At 38.3% G+C, this 20,235-nt stretch overlaps 1 protein-coding gene across 7 annotated transcripts in view; it reads right to left on the bottom strand.

Moving 5' to 3' along the window:
- The window catches only part of Marchf1 (membrane associated ring-CH-type finger 1), an 803,748-nt gene that overhangs the window by 158,443 nt on the left and 625,070 nt on the right, over positions 1-20,235 (bottom strand). For all 7 annotated transcript variants that reach the window (XM_041674955.1, XM_041674953.1, XM_041674949.1 and 4 more), the window contains one exon: positions 14,535-14,585. In XM_041674955.1, coding sequence (XP_041530889.1) covers positions 14,535-14,585 — 51 coding nt within the window. The remainder of the gene's footprint in view (positions 1-14,534; positions 14,586-20,235) is intronic.

Here is a 20,235-nt window from a genome sequence, read left to right on the forward strand (position 1 = left end):
AGGTAGGTTTTTTTTTCTGATTTTCGAGACAGGATTTCTCCGTAACTTTTTGGTTCCTGTCCTGGAACTAGCTCTTGTAGACCAGGCTGGCCTCGAACTCACAGAGATCTGCCTGCCTCTGCCTCCTGAGTGCTGGGATTAAAGGCGTGCGCCACCACCGCCCGGCGTGTAAAACATTTTCATGTGTTAAAAATTTAAATGTATTTTTTTCTATGTCTTAGCTATCAATATATTATTCTCTACCTGGGAAAAGGGCTTATCTACAAATTATATGTTACTCTGTTTCTTCGTTTGGGTTCATAGAAGTATGAATAGACGTGGAAGGCAGAAGATACGGGAAAAGTAGATGGATGCCTAAATTCTGTTAGTTCTTTCTTCACCTATCCTTCAAGTACTGAACATGTACTCATGAAACTATCTCCATCCTTGTGCTGAGGAGTTTTATATCAACTTGACACAAATTAAAATCATTTCAGAAGATAGAACCCCAATTGAGCAAATGTTTCCTCTAGATGGGCTTGTGGGCAAGCTCGTCGTACATTTTTCTTGATTGAAGATTGATGTGGGAAAGCCCAGATCACTGTTGGTGGTACCGTCCTGGGCTGGTGGTCCTGGCCATTATAAAAAAGCAGGTTGAACAAGTCATGGGGAGCAAGCAAGTAAGCAGCGTTTCCTCCATGGCCTCTGCATCAGCTTCAGCCTCCAAGTTTCTGCCTGTTTGAGTTTCTGCCCTGACTTCCTTTGATGGTGAACTGTGCTGTGTAAGTGAAAGCTGAAACAAACCCCACATTGCTCTTGTTCATGGTGTTTGATCACAGCAACAGAAACCAAAAGACAATCATTAAATCTGACATTCTGAATACTATAGAAAGACTGATATCTTGGGTAAAATGTTAAACTTGACACTTTACGGCTAATATTATTGATATTTAACAGCTAATATTATTGTTATTACATTTTTCTATTAATAAAAATAGTGAAGAAAAGACTCACTTCACATAAGAAAAGTGCTTTTTCACAATGTATATATTATTTACAAAATATGTATGTTATAATATCATAGTTAAACTACAGTGCAAGATATATAAACGCAACAATTAGAAGAACTATTGTCATTATTCAGTAATTGTACTGAATAATAAAAATTTCTATTTGGTTATCTTGCTCTATCTGTTCTCAGAACAAATAATTTTTAAAAAAACAAACTCTTACTGAAGCACAATTCAAGCTGTAGAGTTCTCTTTGCAGGAAATGAGTTGGTGATCTTCAAGTTAGTATTAAAGTTTCAGCAAATGTATTTTTGTCTGGAGTAGCTATTATACAAAAGATATCCAAGAAGGTAAGTTTTATTGGTTGTTTTTTACCTTAAACACATTGTCCTAAAATTGTGGAAATATCAAGGTTTGGGAACCAAAGAAACCCTGAAGGTCTACTTGTACTAGCTGATTATTTCTTGAGGTCTGAAAAATCAGTGTGAATTCTTAAAGATTAAGACTCCATATTCTCGCCCAGCACATATGACATACACCAAAATCTTTACAGGGGAATTTTTTTGTTCAGGAAAACTTTTCCTTCAGATAGACTGCAGCATGTGAGTCATCATCAGTCACTTTATTTTCACATTTGAGCAGCACATCAGTAAGCCTGGGAGTCTTGCTGTGTTGTGAGGCAAGCTTTGCCATCGTGGATTTTGGAGAGAGTGAACATAGAATCCCCCAAGTTCATCTTTGTCCCTTTGTAAGCAAGAAAGAACACATTAACAAAGTTTCCTTACTTCAGTGGAAAGATGAGAAGGGGAGCAAAGCACATAACTATTGAATTCTATTTTAAATTGATCTATTTGTGTGTCACCTTTCATTCACACAGTCTTAGTGGTAAATTTTAATGAAATGAGATTTGAATGAGGGAATACATAATGTGCCTCTGCAGTAATTAGCGAGATAGAGATTTGACAAATATCTAGCAAATCTGATCAACAAAGACAGCCAAATTGGGTAGTTCATCTCAAAGTGGATTTATTTGGCTTAATCAGTCCGAATCAAGTCTACACGTTAATTACATTAACAACACAGCTGCCATCATCCACCGTAGGAGTCATGGAAAGGACTCAAACATAGAGAAGATGAAGGACATAAACAGGAAATGATATTAGATAATAGCAAGCTACCAAGGATGTGTACGTAGGAGAAGCCAAACAGAAGGACTCAGCTGTAACTAACAAGAAAAAGAAAAGAAAAAGTCAAACCCAGAACAAGCCTGAAAACTAAGAGTAATCAACTGCTACCCGAGAATCTAAGAAACAGAAGGGAGAGAGGCACAAAGATGGGAGGCTGATGAGCTATGAAAAACACAGCGCTACATCATTGCCGTTTCTTCTGTTCAGAAAGCAAAGGATTGGGGAGGATTAAAAAACTTCTCTGGGAAGTATTTGAACATAATGGTCTCATCATCTTGACTACCTCTACAGGTTAGGGCTCATTATGAAACCGAGAGTCATTAGATTGGAAATTATATTTCTTAATATAAAATTAAAATCATAGCCCCAAAATGCCAAGGATGTAACCACAGAAATGCCATGTTAGACCACTTGAATTAAAGGAATGTTTCTATAATTTATTGAGTTTGAGGATGAAGAAAAGACTATCTTCAGATCCATTTCTCTTGTATTGTGTTTTAATTGATGAAATCCAGAGAATAACAAGAAACTGCACCCAGTACTCTTCCTGTGAATATTGTCTTCACTTGCAATCTCCCCAGATCCCAGAAAACCACCAATTTATATATAATTTGGCATTGAATATGGTTTTCATGCCACCTCAGATATTCATTACACTGAAATGCATGAACACAACATTTAAAAATGAACCCAAGGACATAAATCTCATTTAAAATAAATTGCTTTTGACAGAAAGGAAAGCACACGTTCATGTTGACTTATTACTTTTTCTTTACATAATCTGACAGATGGTAAATAATGAGGAATGATTTCCAATCTTGGCACCAAAAACTTACACGTTACTCATTTACTTTCCAGGGTTACAAAGGAAACCAAACACTAGCACTAGCTTGTTTTAACTTTATGATTAAGTCTGGGAAACAACTTCCCACATCAGACATGCCACGCCCACTACTACAGCAGTCAGAACTGTCTTGAATTCCATAGGCCTCATTCATAAACAATTAGTTCAGTACAACTGAACCTGGGTTTAAACCTTATATAATTGCAATTAATTTAAATTTAACTAGCCACCTGTGCTAATGACTGCCACACTAGATAGCAATGGTCTAATATCAATACCTAGAAATTCTTACTGGAAATTAACTATGCAGAATATTTTTCCCGTCTATTTTTTAAAGTAAATCTTTTGTGCCAGGACCTAATGGGGCCAAGATGCTCAGAAATAGTTTCTCTATGACCTGTAAAATGGTAAGAACTACTGACGTCATTGGAAGGGAAGGACGGTTTAAAAGCACATTACCGAGCTGGATGGTACAGCTTACTGGTATAATATTTGCCTAACATGGGCAAAGTCTTAAATTCTACCCTTAGCACACAAACAAAAGAAGCAAAAACAATAATATTTTCAATTCATCTTCAAGTACACCAACATACATTATAGTGTAAATGAGGAAATGTATGTCAGGAATTCTGAAATTGAGAAGAGTCAAAGCACAGCAATGAAATGCCAGTACTAATTTCCTTTCCGTTTAGACCGAATATGAAGATGATGTGGCATTCCCCTCTGTATTCTGTAAATATTTTTTATTACCATTAGTTAACAAAAAAGCTACTTTGGCCTATGGCAGGGTAGAAACTATTTATATCTATATCTATAGCTGTCTATCTATCTATCTATCTATCTATCTATCTAGATTATATATTCCAGTTATTTAATTTAAATAGTTATTTAATAGTTTCAGTTATTAGAGAGTTAGAGAGTTTTTAAAATTGAATCTGTTTGTAATGCTTGAAAAAAGATAAATACACAGCTCAAGAACAATGCTGCTGAAGGAAAGAACATAAATCATACTTGGATATTTCTATCATTTGTCAGAATATCACAGAGAACCTTGGACACAGCTCAGTAGACTGACAAAAGCTAACTTGGATGATAATGAATACCTCTGCTTCCTGATGTCCTGATAAACAGCCCTCAAAATGATCAAGCTATATTCTCAACTTCCAACATTAGAACTCTCTACTGTATGTCATGTTAGGAGTACCCCTTGTTTGGACCAGAATGTGCAAACCTGCAGAATCCTAAGTGATACCTTTCGTAAACACACATTATCCAAGTTGATTACTGGAAATGGTCATGACTGCGATAATGCCTATTGTTACTCATTAATTTTTGGTAAAGACTAGAGATCTACAAGAAGCAAAGCCCTGCCTCATGTATGTTGACATGAAATAGGCTGTGTTCTATAAGACTTAGTCTCCCTTTTCTGGGCTGTCTTCTAAGGTGATAGCTCTGATGCTGCCCTTTCTAAGGCTTTAACAATAGCACTGCAGGTAACACCTGCAGGGATGTAGAATAAAGTCCCAGCATTGTACATTAGAGCCACAGCTTCTGAGTCCTTGAATGTGAGATGATGTTAGGCAGGACCTTCCCTGTGTTAGGAGATCAGAGGATCTCTGAGTCCTCAGGAGGTGGTACTGGCTGACAGTGTGAGCAAGTTCTGCGACATAATAGGAGCAGGGAGAAAAACGCTGCACCCTCCAGGATAGACTAGCGAAACTTTTCCTTGCACTTTTCTGGTTATAAATGATCAAATGCAGTAATGGTGACCTGCTGAGGGTTCTAGCCACATCCTCAAAGAAGCCAACTAAAGCATCAGAGGTCCTAGAAAAAGCTAAAAAAATATAGAATGCATATGGACAAACAAGGTAGCATCAGTTATGACTTCTGAACCAAAAGCACCAACAAAGGCGGATATCATCAGTGTATCTTTCTCTTGTAAGTTTCCCAGAAATACAGCCTGGCAAAGTTCTGTTAAAGTGAAATAAAATAAAATGTGATACACAAGTAAATTGTAATGATCCAAAGACAACCCACCCCAACGTCCTCATTAGTAACCCATCCATCAGGAGTTGAGATGCTAACTCATGATTTTGACTGTTTCCTCTTGCCTCTAGCTCAACAGCAATGGTTTTACCCAGAGACCCATGTACCTTTCTACTCCAGCAGGTCAGTGTCTGCTTGACAGCTCATTTAAAGGGGGATATTATATAGAAATGAATATTTTACATTGGTATGGACTATGGTTTATTGATACAAGGACACATGCATGTTTATTTTTGTTCTGAGGGATATATAAAATGCTGTGGTTCTAAATAGTAGCAAGACTCCACCCAATTTATATTTGATCAGTTTGCCTGTTTTGTTAGATAGAAAACCAGAGAGATCAGCAGGTAAAGGTGTTTGCTGAGCAAGCCTGAAGATATGAGTTGAATTCTTAGGCAAATATAAAGGCAGAAGGAGTGGCCTGATTTCACAGAGTTGTCCTTGGGATTCCACATCTGTGCTATGATATACATACATTGACAAAAGCAATAGTAGTACATTTTTTTAAAGACACAATGTCAATGATTTTGATCACATCACTATTTAACATGCTTGTGCACTCCAGAGGGCCGGAAGGAAAAGTCTACCATGTTCCAAAGGAGTCCAAATACAGGATTTTAGGAACCCTGTGTTCTTGTGCATGCGCATGCATCCCTTCATGAGTAAAGAACAGATTCCACTCCACTGTCAGAAGTGACCCCGAATGCATGGCAGGGATCTGAATTCTGAAGGCATGGCAAGCCCCACTGACAGTAATTCACAGATTTCCTCTATTAGGTGATACAGAAGACTGCTGTTTAGAGGGAGCTTGGACGAGAAGCAGTACTTCAATGCTTTCAGCCATAATACAAACTGCATTGGTGTCAGACCAATAATAAGTGGCGAATTTCATGTTCCCAGAGTACAATAATAAATAAAATTGAAATGTAGATTTGATGTTTACCTTCAAAAAATGTACAGTTGCTACCGATATTTTAATTTCTCTTCCACAATATTCAATTGTATCTTCAATTGACTCTCTATCATGACTCATGACTGTGCTATTCAAGTAAAGTATTCTATTTAAAAAATCAAAAAACAAACTAAATATTCAAATAGATAATTGAATGGAAAAATTTAATGTTATGGGTAGAGGTAACAGATTTCATCAGAACACATCAGAATTCTCTTTCCCATTTGTAGTGTACCATGTACTGTTCAATTGCCATATACCATTTAAACTTACTGAGATGCTATCTCTGGAAGCGGGGTAGAGCCTCCCAGTTTAGACCCAAGTGTCTTTGTCCCAAGATAACCTCCAAAGCCTTTTATGTCGTGATGGACTGTCCCCCGACCCTATAACAAGACCACAGGAAAAGGTAGCAAACAACTAAGGGTTCTAAAATGTTCTGACTTTTTAAAATAATTAGGTAAAATATTTCCAGGAGAGACATGCAATTGTCTGCAGTGAGAATGGCGAGCCAGAAGCCCATGCATAGCAAGGCTGCAAAGAACCCTGCACCAGGGACCACCTGAGTCCTGGACTCCAACATTACTGGCTACTTCCTAATCATTTCTGCTGGATGTTTGTAAACTCCAACTTGACGTTATTAATTCTGTTTATTTTCTCTCTCAATCAGATCACTCCAGTCACTTCTAGCACACATTGTGAACACCTGAACTGATGCTGTTTTCTGTCTTTCAGCTGCTCTTTGCTATCTGCTACCTGCTATTTGCAGGTATTGCTATTAAACTCTTCCTTCCATAATGCAATAAACCCTCTCATTCGAAACGGCCAGTGTGGCTATTGCAGGTCACTCTCCCATCTGCAGAGAACATGACTTAAGAAGAAGTTCTTGCCATGCTCCAGGACTCTAGGAAGAATAAAGAGCAGAGTGCGGACACCAGAGGACCATGTGACTGGGTCTTTTCCTCAAACCAGGTTACATGGTCTCGTATGAAGTGCAGTAATTCTCTGAAGAATGGAACTTGCCTATGAGGAGGGGTGTTTGCAGCTACCAAGTATTTTTCATACCCAAATTCAATGCCTGTAGAATGATTTTAGCTGCTGCCAAGGTCAGAGTCACAAGGAGAGGAAGTAGAAACATTTTGCCAAGAAAGAGACTTTGGAAGGAAGCTTTAGAGAAGATGAATTGGTCTTGGCTTGACAGCTGCAACAGCAAAAGCTCACTCTATCACCTCACCTTTCTAGGATTTTCTTTAGAAATTGTAACCCATTATCATCTACAGGAGTACAGGAAAGGATGGATGGATAAATATGGATCTCGTGCACACAGAAGATGGACTGTAGCAGATACTGTTAGTGTTGTGAAGAAATCCTTTCTAGCCCCCTTTAAACATATGTGAGTATGTACTTCCGTTTCTAACCTTTTACAACTGTGGCTCTCTCCAGGAGCTAGTCGCTGTGGCTTTTGGATCACTTCCCTGCCTTAGAAGAGTGCGAGCAGGCACAGAAATCTTCCTGTCTCTGAAATCCAATAAGTGACCAGTAAAAGAAAAAAGTCTTGCTCCCTCGCCTGCAGAAGAACAAATCTACATGCATTTAATATTAGTGTCAGCACATAGGAGCAAAGGCATATTCTCTTGACATCTTTTCTTTTGAGATGCTTCTATCATTCCAGCAATAGTTTCTCCCACTACTACTTGCTCAGAAGTCACTACAAAAATCCTTATCTCAGGATCTTATTATAGCAACCAGTCTGAAGACATCTTCCTATTATACATCTATATGATTTTTTTTTAAAAAGGATGATATGTGAATCCAAATTTTATGGATGAAATTTTGACATAAGAGGTCTGAGAGTTATTGACCTATAAAGTCAGAAGCTCTCACAAGGAGTGGACATACATAAAGAAGAAGTGTTTGGCCATAAGAAGCTTCAGGTTTCTTAATAGTCCTCATTACTTTTACTAATTCAACTGAATTTGTATCCATTCACTCAGCTTTTTTCAAGAGGAACCTAGACTAAGGATCTGTGAAAATCCTCCAGGTAGTTCAACTAATTTCTCAATAGGATGTCCTCCTTTACTTCATCAATGCATCCAGGTTATTCTCTAAAGATATGCTGTCTAAGGGTATAGCTGATTTATAGATCCCTTGTATTAGCAAACCAAGAAGGATTTCCTAGTAGATCAGAATATTAAACACCTGCTCATGAATGTAAATGCTGGCTTGGGTTCAGCTGAAGGTATTTCCAGTATATTTTACACATCGAAAACATTTTCAACATTTTCAGCATGACCTTGCTAGGAAATACTTTGGAATCTTAAAGGTAAGTCTGGCAAAATATGGAGTGATAAAGTTATCCCGAAGTCCAATGAAGCATGAATTTGATCAAAAGACAGCACTCATTTAAAATGCTGCGATCCACCTTAACACACTGTGAACTGCACACCCTCAAAGGAATCGTTGAAGGAATTGTTTTGACTGCATTATTCATCTTCTTTTATTGTGAAATGAGCTGGGGTATTCATACAAGAGAAATCTTAGAAAATAGTATTTTAGAGCTATATAACATTTTCATGATAACCTTATAGAAGGTATTTCCGGGCAGAAACCAAATGAAAAATTTAGATGAGACCTGTCAAGTCAATATAGTCTGGGGAATATACTAAGAAATTATGAAAGCTCACTGAAGTATCATTTTGTTAAGGTAGTCACTTTTGAATTTCTTTTCATAAATGAATTTCGTTTTATGAGCTGCTTTGTGCTCAAGCCCGAACCAAAGACTTTATTCAGTAGAACAATTTTGTGAGCTTGAATGGAACTAAGTTTCTTTCTCTGTGACAGTTGCTTTTCAGAAGATTTTCTTGTAATGCACATATTGTTGCTAGCTGAATATAATGATCCCCTATCATAGAAAAAGTGAAAGAAACATGGCGTTTGGCCAGGTTTTAATCTTTAGAAGCTTGCGTGTCATGTGTATACTAAAAGCAGCAATGAAAACTGATAATGAATTAAAAGTTTCAGAATAAGTGTGTGTTATGAAAGTGAAGGTTTCTCTCCCCACGTAAGATTTGCCGACAATATCTCCTGTATTGTTTTAAACCCATGTCAATAACCTATAGGCCTTGGATCAACTTAATATATCCAAAGCATAGTGTCCTTCCTAGCATAAGAAATATTAAGAAAAAGGTCACAAAAATATTGGGGTAGCATATGCTTATAATTCTAGCACTTACAAGACTGAATCAAGAGAAGCAGAGGTCAAGGGCAGCCTTGGATACATAGAAAGACTTTATAAAAATAAATAATATAAAACAAGAAAAAGGTGCAGTCTAAGTGTCTAATATTGTTAAGACAAACAAAAGCATGAACTTACAAGAACGTTGGGATAACCTCAATAATATAATTGTTATTGAACATTTCAGAGGTTTATTCAGAGGTTAATTGTCAGAACAACTTATTCAGAGGCTAAAAACTAAAAATGTAATTTTTATGTTCACTAACAACTCAGCATTTATTATGTACCACACTGAAATTTTTCATATTTGCATCAGGAAATCTGAAATATGTTTTTATTGTACAGTTCTAAAGTGGCAAATATAATGTTCACAGTCATCCGCATTCTTTAAGACAGAATAGAGGTTTGAGAACCTTGCTGAACTCTAATTTCATTTTCCATTTTCCAAGCCAGACGACACCTGTCCAACCAAACTAAAGAGAACGCACCTATTATATTGAAAGTTTTTCATAGTAGCTCCTTGGCTCTTTTCTCACCTTCTTTATAATCTGTTTCCTCCCTTCCAAAGTTTTGTACTTACATTTCCTTACACCTGTTCCCCAACAGCTGACCAGGTCACACATTGAAGTCCTTGTTTAGGTACCACTCTCCTAAGAAACTCCCTCTGAACTATCCTACTGCAATTAAACAGAGATAATCTTTGCTACCCCTCATTCCCTCTGCACTTCCTTGCAGAGCAATGCGTTTGAGGTCCCTTTGACCGTGCTCACTGTTTGAGATCTAAGGGACCTCAGTCTTGAGAATTGTAATCATATCCCAGCTTTGATTTATTACAGTGAAAGATTTAAAAGAAAATAAGCAGAGAATAATGTACATGGGCTCAGGTTCACAGGAACCAGTGGCAAGCTCCCAACAAAAATAGAACACAGTTCTTCAATTAATATTTTATCCCTGAAACAGAGGTGATACTGGCACCTCTGCAATTTTGTCTTTCAGGAAAAGTCACTAGAGACTCCTGGTCTAGAGTTTTCCTGGGGCTGGTCCTCTGGTCATTCATTTGCCTCACTCATGCATAGTTCAGCCTCCCTCAAAGAAAGCATGTGCTTATGATAAAACACATGGTTTGCAGCTCCAGCCCAATGAACTGGTGAAATCATGTGCACACTAACTCTCAAGTCCAAGTGTTTAGAAGCCAACAGCCACCAAACCTGCCAGCGGTCTTTTGAATTTTCATGTCTGTTAACTATTTTAGGCCCATGCTGTTGCAGAGTGCATATCTTATATATGTATCGTGTATACATACATATCTATACAGAGTGTGCACATTGCGTACATTCTATGTGTGTGCACATATATTGCACACATATTTTATGCTCAGGTGCACAGTGATATCATATATTTTTTCTCAGTTCTGTCCTTTGAGCTCACTAAAGATCCAGTATACATTTTAATTGCTCCATTGTTCCATCAGAAAACAAGAAAAAGACACAGTAAGAACTGTTGATTGGAAGGTCTGCTCATTTAGTAAGGAATAAGAAGACTCAGGTAGAAGAGCAGACCTATGGATGCAGGGGAAGTTGTGCTATTCTATTACCACATCCTGAAAGAGTCTTATATCAATGGTTATAGTTTAGCACAAACCAGAAAAAGGTAAAGAAGAAGCCAGCGTGAGTCACACAAATGCTGGTCTAAAAGCATTTATTATACTTTAATTGAAAACATTTAAGATAACAGGACTATGCAGTATTTTCTAATGTCTCTCTTAACCTTATCACTGTCTCATTTATTCTGGTTTAACTAAAAAAAAGAATGCATACATTATAGTCTCAAATTCATTTATGCAAAGAGAGATGCCTCAGTGATATGATGCTGCCATTGAGGCCTAAGTCTTTGGCGCTCTACAGCTGAAGTAGCTGATACTTACACATGGCTTAACCGTTTTCAAGAAACTTACACATAAATGCACACACAAACACATATATGCACATGTGAACAGAATATATTCTTTCCCCCTTTATAAATAAGGCAATAAAGGAAATCAATAACTCTTCTTAGCAGGTGCTCCGCTCTCCGTGTTTTTATGACTCCATTATACTGAGTCTCATACCCTTGAAAACCATAGTAGTTTTACATAAAATTATCTTGTCAATCTTAAAGGATAAATGTTTTGTTCCACTTTTGACATTTCCTTCTCTAACACCTGAAAATGAAAGGATTCCAATATTTATAGGTTCTGTCATTTCCTACCCAGTAGTCCACATGCTCACCGAAGAATTTATCATTTAGTAATTCACAAGAGTATTGAGGACCCAGTAACATATTTATCATTTTTGATTATCATTCTGACACAAATACAGGGAGAGTTGTATTGGGTTCAGAGATTTAGGTTCCTGGAAATCTACCAGGGTTTGGTAGCTGAAACTTTTCTGTGTCATAACTAAGGAAACAGAGAAAAGATTTTCATTCCTCTCCAAACAGAATGTCAGAGAATCTTTAAGAAGTCAGAGATGGAAAGGCACACACTTGGGAGTTAGCTAAAGGGCTGAAAACTGTGAACACACTGCACTTCTCAAACAGTAGTTTGGAAAGGATAGACTTGAGCTCCTTGATGGTGACAGTTTGGGGTGGTAACAGAGCTGCCAGTCCCGTGACTAAGAGTAACCTGTTCAGAAAGAAGCCACTGTTTCAGAGCTCTGGGTGGGCTTTCTCCTATGAGACTTGGATGACAGGCATTTAGAAGATGATATGCTAATATAAAACTAAAAGAAGGAATCCTTCAGGTGCTAGTTTTGTTGTGGGGGAGTAAATGTCTTAGGGAGTTTAGGCGATTGCCTTAGGAAACAACAAAATTTAACAGACTTTAATTTAAGATCCCACCTTCTGAAGTATTCTCAACAAGAAGGGCTCATCCCTTCTCAAATATCTCTGGAGGAACTCTGATTTGAATGTAATTCAAAACGTTTAGTGATGCTCCATCAAATTTTGATTACTGTAACAAATACCAGTGGCAATACTGTTTTCAAGAGGAAAGATTGTTCTGGATCACAATTTTGGAGTCTGAAGTCAATGACTGGGAATGTCCATTGCTTTTAGATTTCTGGTGGGGCAGGAAGAGGGGGATAACACCACAGTGAGAGAGCTGTCTGCTCCAGAAATACCCCTCAAGGTCATTCACCAAATTGTCTACCTATCACTCAGAGCATCAACCCACCAACACAGGCCTCTGTGTAGTTCTCTCCGGCTCCCTCAGCTTTGAGTCCTGCATGTACTGTAAGCAAGCATATGAGAGCTTGTGTTCTGGATCAGCTTTCCAAGGATGCTACCCAGGGATCCTAGCTAGGCAGTGGCATTGCAACACAGAGGTCCTCCATACAGAGAAACGAGCAAAAATGTGTGTGTTCAAGATGTGGAAGCACCCAGTACGTGTGCACAGTCATCTACCGTTTGTGTTAGGAAACCAGCTGAAGAGAACGGCAACATTCTGGAGCTCCTACTTCTCAGTGAGTAACTGTCACTTGCTTCTGGAAACTAAGAAGAAAGCAGAGTTTCTCTAAATGGGAAGCTGGGATTGGCATAGAGTCACTAATTTCTAGATTTCCCCATGAAAAACTCACTGAAAATTACTAACGCAGAGTGAACGCTGGGGATGTTGAAGGGCCCTGGCCTTCTTGCTCCTGCCAGTGTCTTGGAAAATCAGAGTTTCTATTTTAGGAAATTGCTACCTCCTTAAGCGTCAGTGATCTGTGGACTGGCGACGTAGAAGAAGTAGCTCGTCTTTCCTCAGAGTTTGAAACAGACACTCCTAAATTCTGAAGTTCACGTGCTTCTGGAGCATCGAAAGCAACATAATGAGAGTGCAGAAGAAGAACAGAAACTTTCAGAGGTTTTCGTGAAAACCCTAAACTCTACAGTCCGGTTCAGTCACTTCAAAAAGAGACAGACCACAGCCAGTGTTCCTAGCTTGGTTCCCGGAAAAGGCTACGTAGGTTTGTATTGTTGGTCAGTTTAGCCAGTCTATATGCCCAGAGACGGCAGAGACATCCAAAGCTCTGATTCCAAGCCTGGAAGGGCATTTCTGAAGATGAGGAACTGCAGCAGATTCTCGACAATATCCAGACAAAGCAGAGCTTTTGGTATTAATGTCCAGACACTGCTCCAGAGACTGCTCAGAACGGCACCGCATTCCAGCCTGGTCAGCCTCACACAGGAGTGCCGTAGCAGAAGACACTTTAGGCCACTATTGTAGTGTTTGCTTTATTGAGATAAAATGTCACTGTGTGGTCCTCAAACTCATGACAAGTCTCCTGCCTCAGCCTCCCCTGTGCTGGAGGTACAGGTGGGAGCCAACACTCGTGGTTTGGCTTTTGCAGAGCAAAGGTTAAACCATAGTTATGATTACTTCTCAGTGCAGCCTTGGAAGGGCTGTTACTGTCAAGCTTGCTGCAATCAGAAACGGTGAGGTGGAAAGATGTGTTGACTATCTCTTACCTTGCTATTTTGGATCCCATTTTATTCATTTCAATTTTTAATATAAATATAGTTTGTAGTTTTTAAAACTAAACTGTTATATCAAAAAGAAAAATAGCAGTATATTATATTTTACTTCCCAAGAACCATGTCTGCAATGACATGGTACCCCATATCTGCATATCACATGGTACCCCATATTTACCCATCACATGATACCCCATGTCTGTCCATCACATGGCACCCCATATTAAAGAACAGTCCATGAATTCTTTTCATATTAGTAAAATTTCTAGAGTATTTGTACAGATTCATAATAAAAAAATACTTTTCTGTCTTATGGAGTATTTTGATTTGTATACATTGATTCTGTATTTATAATGTGGTCAAATTAAAGTTTTTTTAAAACTGATTTCTAAAAGTTATCTAGATAAAAATGTATATGTCTCAGTGAAGTTGACACTAAATCCTGACATTTTAAATTCACGGGCACAGTGCCATGATTGCTAATAGCTGTGATGTGAGTGTGTGTTGTCCCTACGGTGTTTGAAGTGGAGGGACAAGGAGTCACGGTTCCCAGTACACTCCAAAAGTAGAAAATTACCTTCTGTATCGACAGCAAAGCAGAAAACAACACAGCTGTTGGCATGAAAGTATGATGTTTCCAGCAGTAAAAGTATGAAATAGTTGAAATCATTAGCAAATCGTAGTTGAATGTTTCTCATACATAACAATTATAGGCTAAATGTTATCAATATTCATTGAACTCATGAAAGGCAGAAATCAATAAACAAGAACACGGAGAGCTTTCACCTACTTTTGATATGTTACTTGATCGACTTGCAGATCGCCCTGGGGACTTTTCATTCTGAAAAATAAAATCAGAAACACTGATTAAAGGAAAGGGTAGGCCAACTTTTCAGCACCACAGGGAGACAAAAGAGCATCACCCAGGTTTACTGAGTGCCTCAGTGTCCCAACAGACAGACACACAAAGAGCTCATGCAAAATGGCTTTTATCAGATAGCATTTCTCTAGTATATGACAGTACAGTGTTAATATATTTCAATTAACTTCAAAGTAACAATTAAACTAGCAATACTTGTTTACATGAAATTATTCTTTCTACAAAAATCCCTACTATGTATTCTTTTTGCAAATTAGACAATGGAAATACAGCCCATTGTTTTATTTTTGTTTTAGTAACCAGAATATTATGAGTAAATTCTAGTTTCCCAAGCAAATAAATACCCTGTCCTGGAAGTGGGGTAGGAACCTTCACCTTGTGCTCTTGAGAAACACATTTTATTGGTCTTTTCTGTCATTTCGCATGCTTAGAAACACTTGCTCTTTAAAATTTTAAATGCTCTAAGTTATGTGTTAAGATTTAAAACTTAGAAATGTCTTAAAAATATATACCCTGCTCTTGCCTCTTAACCAATTTGTAGTTTAGAAGAGATGGTGCACCAAGAGTGCTTTTGAAGGGCATTTTTTATACCATGAAATTTTAAAGTAAAAAGTGACCCTAAGGAGTTCAGCTTCCTAGTATGAAGGCAGGCGATTCTTTCCCATGGAACTAAAGACACAGGGTCTAAGTCAGGGGTGAAACTGCACTTCTGACTGTTGTCTGTTTGCTATTTCTCTTCTAATTACCCATCGGAGGTTAACTGAGCAGAAAACCAGAGTTTATGGACATGCATGCAGAGTGCATACAGTACTCAATGCTGTCTCAGGAACCACAGAAGAACAAACCAACCAAAAGTGCTGCATAGATGAGGGAGGTGCTCTCCAGGCCCCAACACATACGAATTTGGCAGCTGGTTGTTAAGGGAGGAGGGAGAATCGTTCTCTCTGAGGTTATGGCCACTGGTCAGCTTTCCGGCACCAGTGGATAGCCCCAGGCAAATGCTGTATCCCTGAAATTTCCTATAAAGACTTGTGGTGGCAGATGTGCTGTGATGGGGAAACAGGCTAGAGGCATTGCAAACTGGTGCTGTGTTCTACATAGATCATGTGGCATCCATCTCCTGTAAGTACTGATGTCACTGAGGGGCATGTTATTACAGACTGAGACGCATCACGAAGATGTGATTAGTCACACCTAATAACAGCCTGGGATCCAGCCTGAGATGGATGTGCTTGCTGCCCACATTAGCTGCCTGTGTTTCCCTGATTAGCTCTTTTGGTGATGGAGAATGGCACTTGGCTCCTGACAGCTCAAGTCTTCTCCCAGACACTAGTTAACAAAATCAATCCATCTTCCTCTCTCAATGAAATTCAGAGTTTTGACACATTATTGTGTGAAACAGAGGAAAATAAACCATACAAAATAATAGGTTTCTGGGGAATGCTCGTAGTAGTGATAGTGGTTATTTTGCTTGCCCATTTTTCATTCATGTGGCATTTGAGAGTGTGTTTAAGGCGTGGTAAATGTACTGATGCACCATGAACCAAGAAGAATTGAAAATGTAATGTAACATGTATCCTTAACTATTCAAACTAAATAAGACTTGGTGCTAGTTTGAAATAAAACAGAGAGGGTCAATTCAGTTTCCAATGGAGAGCAGTTCACCATAGGGATATGTATTTACTCTGTGTCTATAGCCTAGACTCAAGGAGAGGAGGCATCCAGCTGATAGTTTTGTGCTTCAGAGAGCTGTATAATATGAAATCTATTGTCCCTATTTTCTCTGAATGTAAGTTCAGGCACTGAAAGAAGAAAGTGAGCTTAGGGAAAGGTTAACCTTTTCCATAGTTAAGTTCTCTAGTGTTCTATGCCAGTCATGGAAAAGGCGGGCTCATCAGGGAAGTGAATGGCAGAGCACCATGGATATAATTCCCGTGTTGGCAGTGATCTAAAGTGTGAGAATGCCTTGTCATCAGATGTATGCTGGCATATTGGCATTAGTTAGGTGTATGTTTGACACTGGTGGATGTGAATTTCGATGCTACAAAATGGGGAAGATGATATCTTCAGGATTGTTATAAGAATAGAATAATTTGGCCGGGCCGTGGTGGTGCACGCCTTTAATCCCAGCACTCGGGAGGCAGAGGCAGGAGGATCTCTGTGAGTTCGAGACCAGCCTGGTCTACAAGAGCTAGTTCCAGGACAGGCTCCAAAACCACAGAGAAACCCTGTCTCGAAAAACCAAAAAAAAAAAAAAAGAATAGAATAATTTATGAAGACAAACATTTTTCATATTACAAGGTTATGCATAGGTGGAAGAAATACACAGAAAATTTCCCATCAATTTATGGAGGCCATGAAGAATATAGGAGTCACAATTTTTCCCCACCATCATCTTGGTTTCTCTGTCTTTTAATGTTTGGATGCATTATGTTCTGGCATGTAAAATTTAAGAAATACGAACAACTGGATAGCCAATAAGTGTGCTCTTCCCTGGGAAAGAATATTTCTCCCATGCTTAGCATTCCCAGTTGTCTGTAATTCTTTGATAGAATTTATCCTTTACAGGCTTCCCCCATGTACTTTACCATGTCTGTTCTTGTTCAGCTCGTGTTTCTGTGGTCATGTTGATGAGAGTTTAGGTGGGTAGCTTCTGGCATTACTAGGAGGCACAATCTCACAGCAAAGTCTCTGGTTCTCTGACTCTTTCAATCATTTTGTCCCCTCTTCTGCAACGTTGCCTGACCAAATGAACACCTCTAAAATGTACGTATGGTAGCATTATATAGACGGATAAGGCTGTATTTATGAATATATGTATAAATATATTCATGGAACAATAGTTAATGAAAAAATCATGAATTTCAAAGAGATCAAGGAGAGGTGTATGGCAGGGTTTGGAGGATAGAAAAATGAAGGGAGAAATGATGTATTTATAATCTCAAAAATAAAAGAAAAAAAGTAAAGTTTTATTTACCCAAGGGATGTTGGTTTCTTGCTTTGGAAGGAAAGCACCAGAGGAACTTTCTCTCCTGAAAAACTTCCAGAGCAATATCTCCTGTTTGTTGTTAATTAACTGGGTGGCTTGTTCCATTACTATTGAATGACATATTCTTTTTTGTGGATTAGCCAATATGGTTGTTATTCCTCACTATGATCAGGTTATATACTTTGTGTTAGATCAAACATAAGCTGTCTCCATCCTAATGCATCTCACTGCCACTCTACTTCCAGTGACTTTTAGGCTGGGAGAACTTGGAGCCAACAACAGTTTCTGTCTAGTTATATGAAAAGTGTAGGATCATTGAAGAAGTAATGTTGGATCTTAATATCATTTCCAGCACACAGAGAAAAACTCAGAGTTTCAAAGTCTTATTTTTAAGATTTTCAAAAAGTATCTAATTTTAGCTGGTCATGAATATATCTGATATTATGAGTTTTGTCATTACTATACTAAATTTTCTTTTGAATTTACTCTTGCTAAGCATGGTAGGATTTGTATATGATGCATATGTATGTGTGTGTCCAAGTGTGTGCTCATCCAAGTGTGTACATGACGAAGCCAAAGGTGGAGGTTGGGTGTCCTCTCTGAAGCTCTTCACCTTCTTTAAAATGATTCCCATCATGGAATGCGGGGCTTCCTGTTTCAGCTACAGTGATCATTTAGGAAGCCGCTGGGATCTGCCTGTCTCTGTCTCCATCCCCAGCGATGGAATTACAGTTAGGTAACAACAGGCCCACATTTTTAAATATAAAATGTATTTAATCTATGAGTTTTTCACATCACGTACTTTTGATCCCATTCATTTCCTGTTCCATCACTTCTGTCCTTTACCCCTGCCCTCCCCGCTGAATTAAAAAAAAATCAAGATAAAAAAAATGAAGAAAACAAAATGAGTAAAAGTAGGGAAGGAATTAAAAATTGTGTCATGAAAGCTGCAATGTGGCTCAATAAGTCACACTGTATAACCATTAGTTTATACATCTCTGTTTGCAAGTCTTCATTGCAAAGAGTCATTGATCTGGTTCGAGGCCTCTGTTCTCCACTATACTTTAGATGCCGGGCCTCCACCAGGACTCTTCCTGGGTATTTCACTGGTGTCCTGTGTTATGCAGCTTTGGGTCTGCAGGTCAGGTCCCTTCACGTGCTCCAACAGACCATACGTGGAGTGGATGTTTGGGCCAGTCAAGTCGTAACCCTGGGTCTGGGCCTGGACAGATATAAGCTCAGTCTGCCAGATGGGAGATTGGGACATCTCTCCCAGGGTCACAATTTCAGGGCTAGCTCACCCCCATCTGAGCTAACCATGTTGACTCTATTGTGTTTCCCTGGTGAGGTACAGGACCTATTACCCTAAGTGCTGTAACTGGTTGGGGTCAGGAATGGCTGTCCCACTCTTGTGACCACAGAGCCATCTCTCCCACCTGCCTCTGACATTGATGGGTGGAGGGGGCACTTCTCCCTTGCCCTTGTTGCCACAAGGCAGATGGGTAATAGGGACAGCTGGCTTAGGTATCCATTAAACCTGGGATTTTTTTCTAACTCAGTTTGATTTGGTCTGATTTGGATTATTGGATCAGTGGAGATGCTTATTGAGGTGCAGAAACTTTTCGATCACACATTTGAAAAACATTAAAAACTGTATTCAGATAAAAATTTGTTATTGTAGGGACTGTTGAGATGACTCAGCAGTTAAGAGTACATGCTGTTCTTCCAAGACCTGAATTAGGTTTCCTGCATCCATATCCCTCAACTCATAAGTCCCTGTAACTCCAGCTCTAGGTAGATTCAAGAACTTCCTCTGGCCTTCACAGACCTCCCCAGACACATGGTATACACATACATAGACACACACTATATGGATAAAAATGAACTTTACAATTATTGTAAACATTGTCAGTATTCAATGATATAACAGAAAGGATATAAAAATACAATAAAAAGTTTTATGCTGATAAATTTTAGACAGATAGAAGAGATTCTTTCCTTGAGCCAAGCACTTTGTAAATAATCAGAGAACAGAAAAGTTTCTCATTCAAACATGTTAAGAGAGAGAGCAAAGTGTAATAAAGACAAAAAGGAAGCATAACCGTAGATGAGAAAAGATGAGAAAAACTACAAGATGACTAAGGAAACATTATTCCAACAAATCTCCAAATGGAATGAAATAAATGATGCTGTCAAAAAATAAAATTTATAGGAATTGATTATGAGGAAGAAGAGAGTATGAAAAGCTGTTAACCCAGAAAAGCTGAGAAGTTAAGTAAAAAGTTATCCATCCCCAGATAAGGACATGATGATTGTACAGCTGAGATATTTTGTTTTGGAAGAAAACCAATTTAAATTTCACTTATAATAATTATGTCAGAGAAGCCTACATTTGCCTGATTGATGTGATTCATCTTTTATAAATGAATTGTCAAGCAGTTTGAGACAATACCCACAAAGACATAAAGAAGAGACAAGACAATTGTTCTCTGTTTTCATTTATGAGTACAAAACACAAAAATGTTTTGAAAATATTAACATATATTTAAATGTTATTGTAAATCTTTGATGTATAATCATAATTTCCACAGAATAAAATGAATGGATTCACTCCAAGTATTT

The sequence above is a fragment of the Microtus oregoni genome, unplaced genomic scaffold (assembly GCF_018167655.1).
Source record: "Microtus oregoni isolate MIOR12 unplaced genomic scaffold, Mior012 000025F_ref0000491, whole genome shotgun sequence".
NCBI lineage: Eukaryota > Metazoa > Chordata > Mammalia > Rodentia > Cricetidae > Microtus > Microtus oregoni.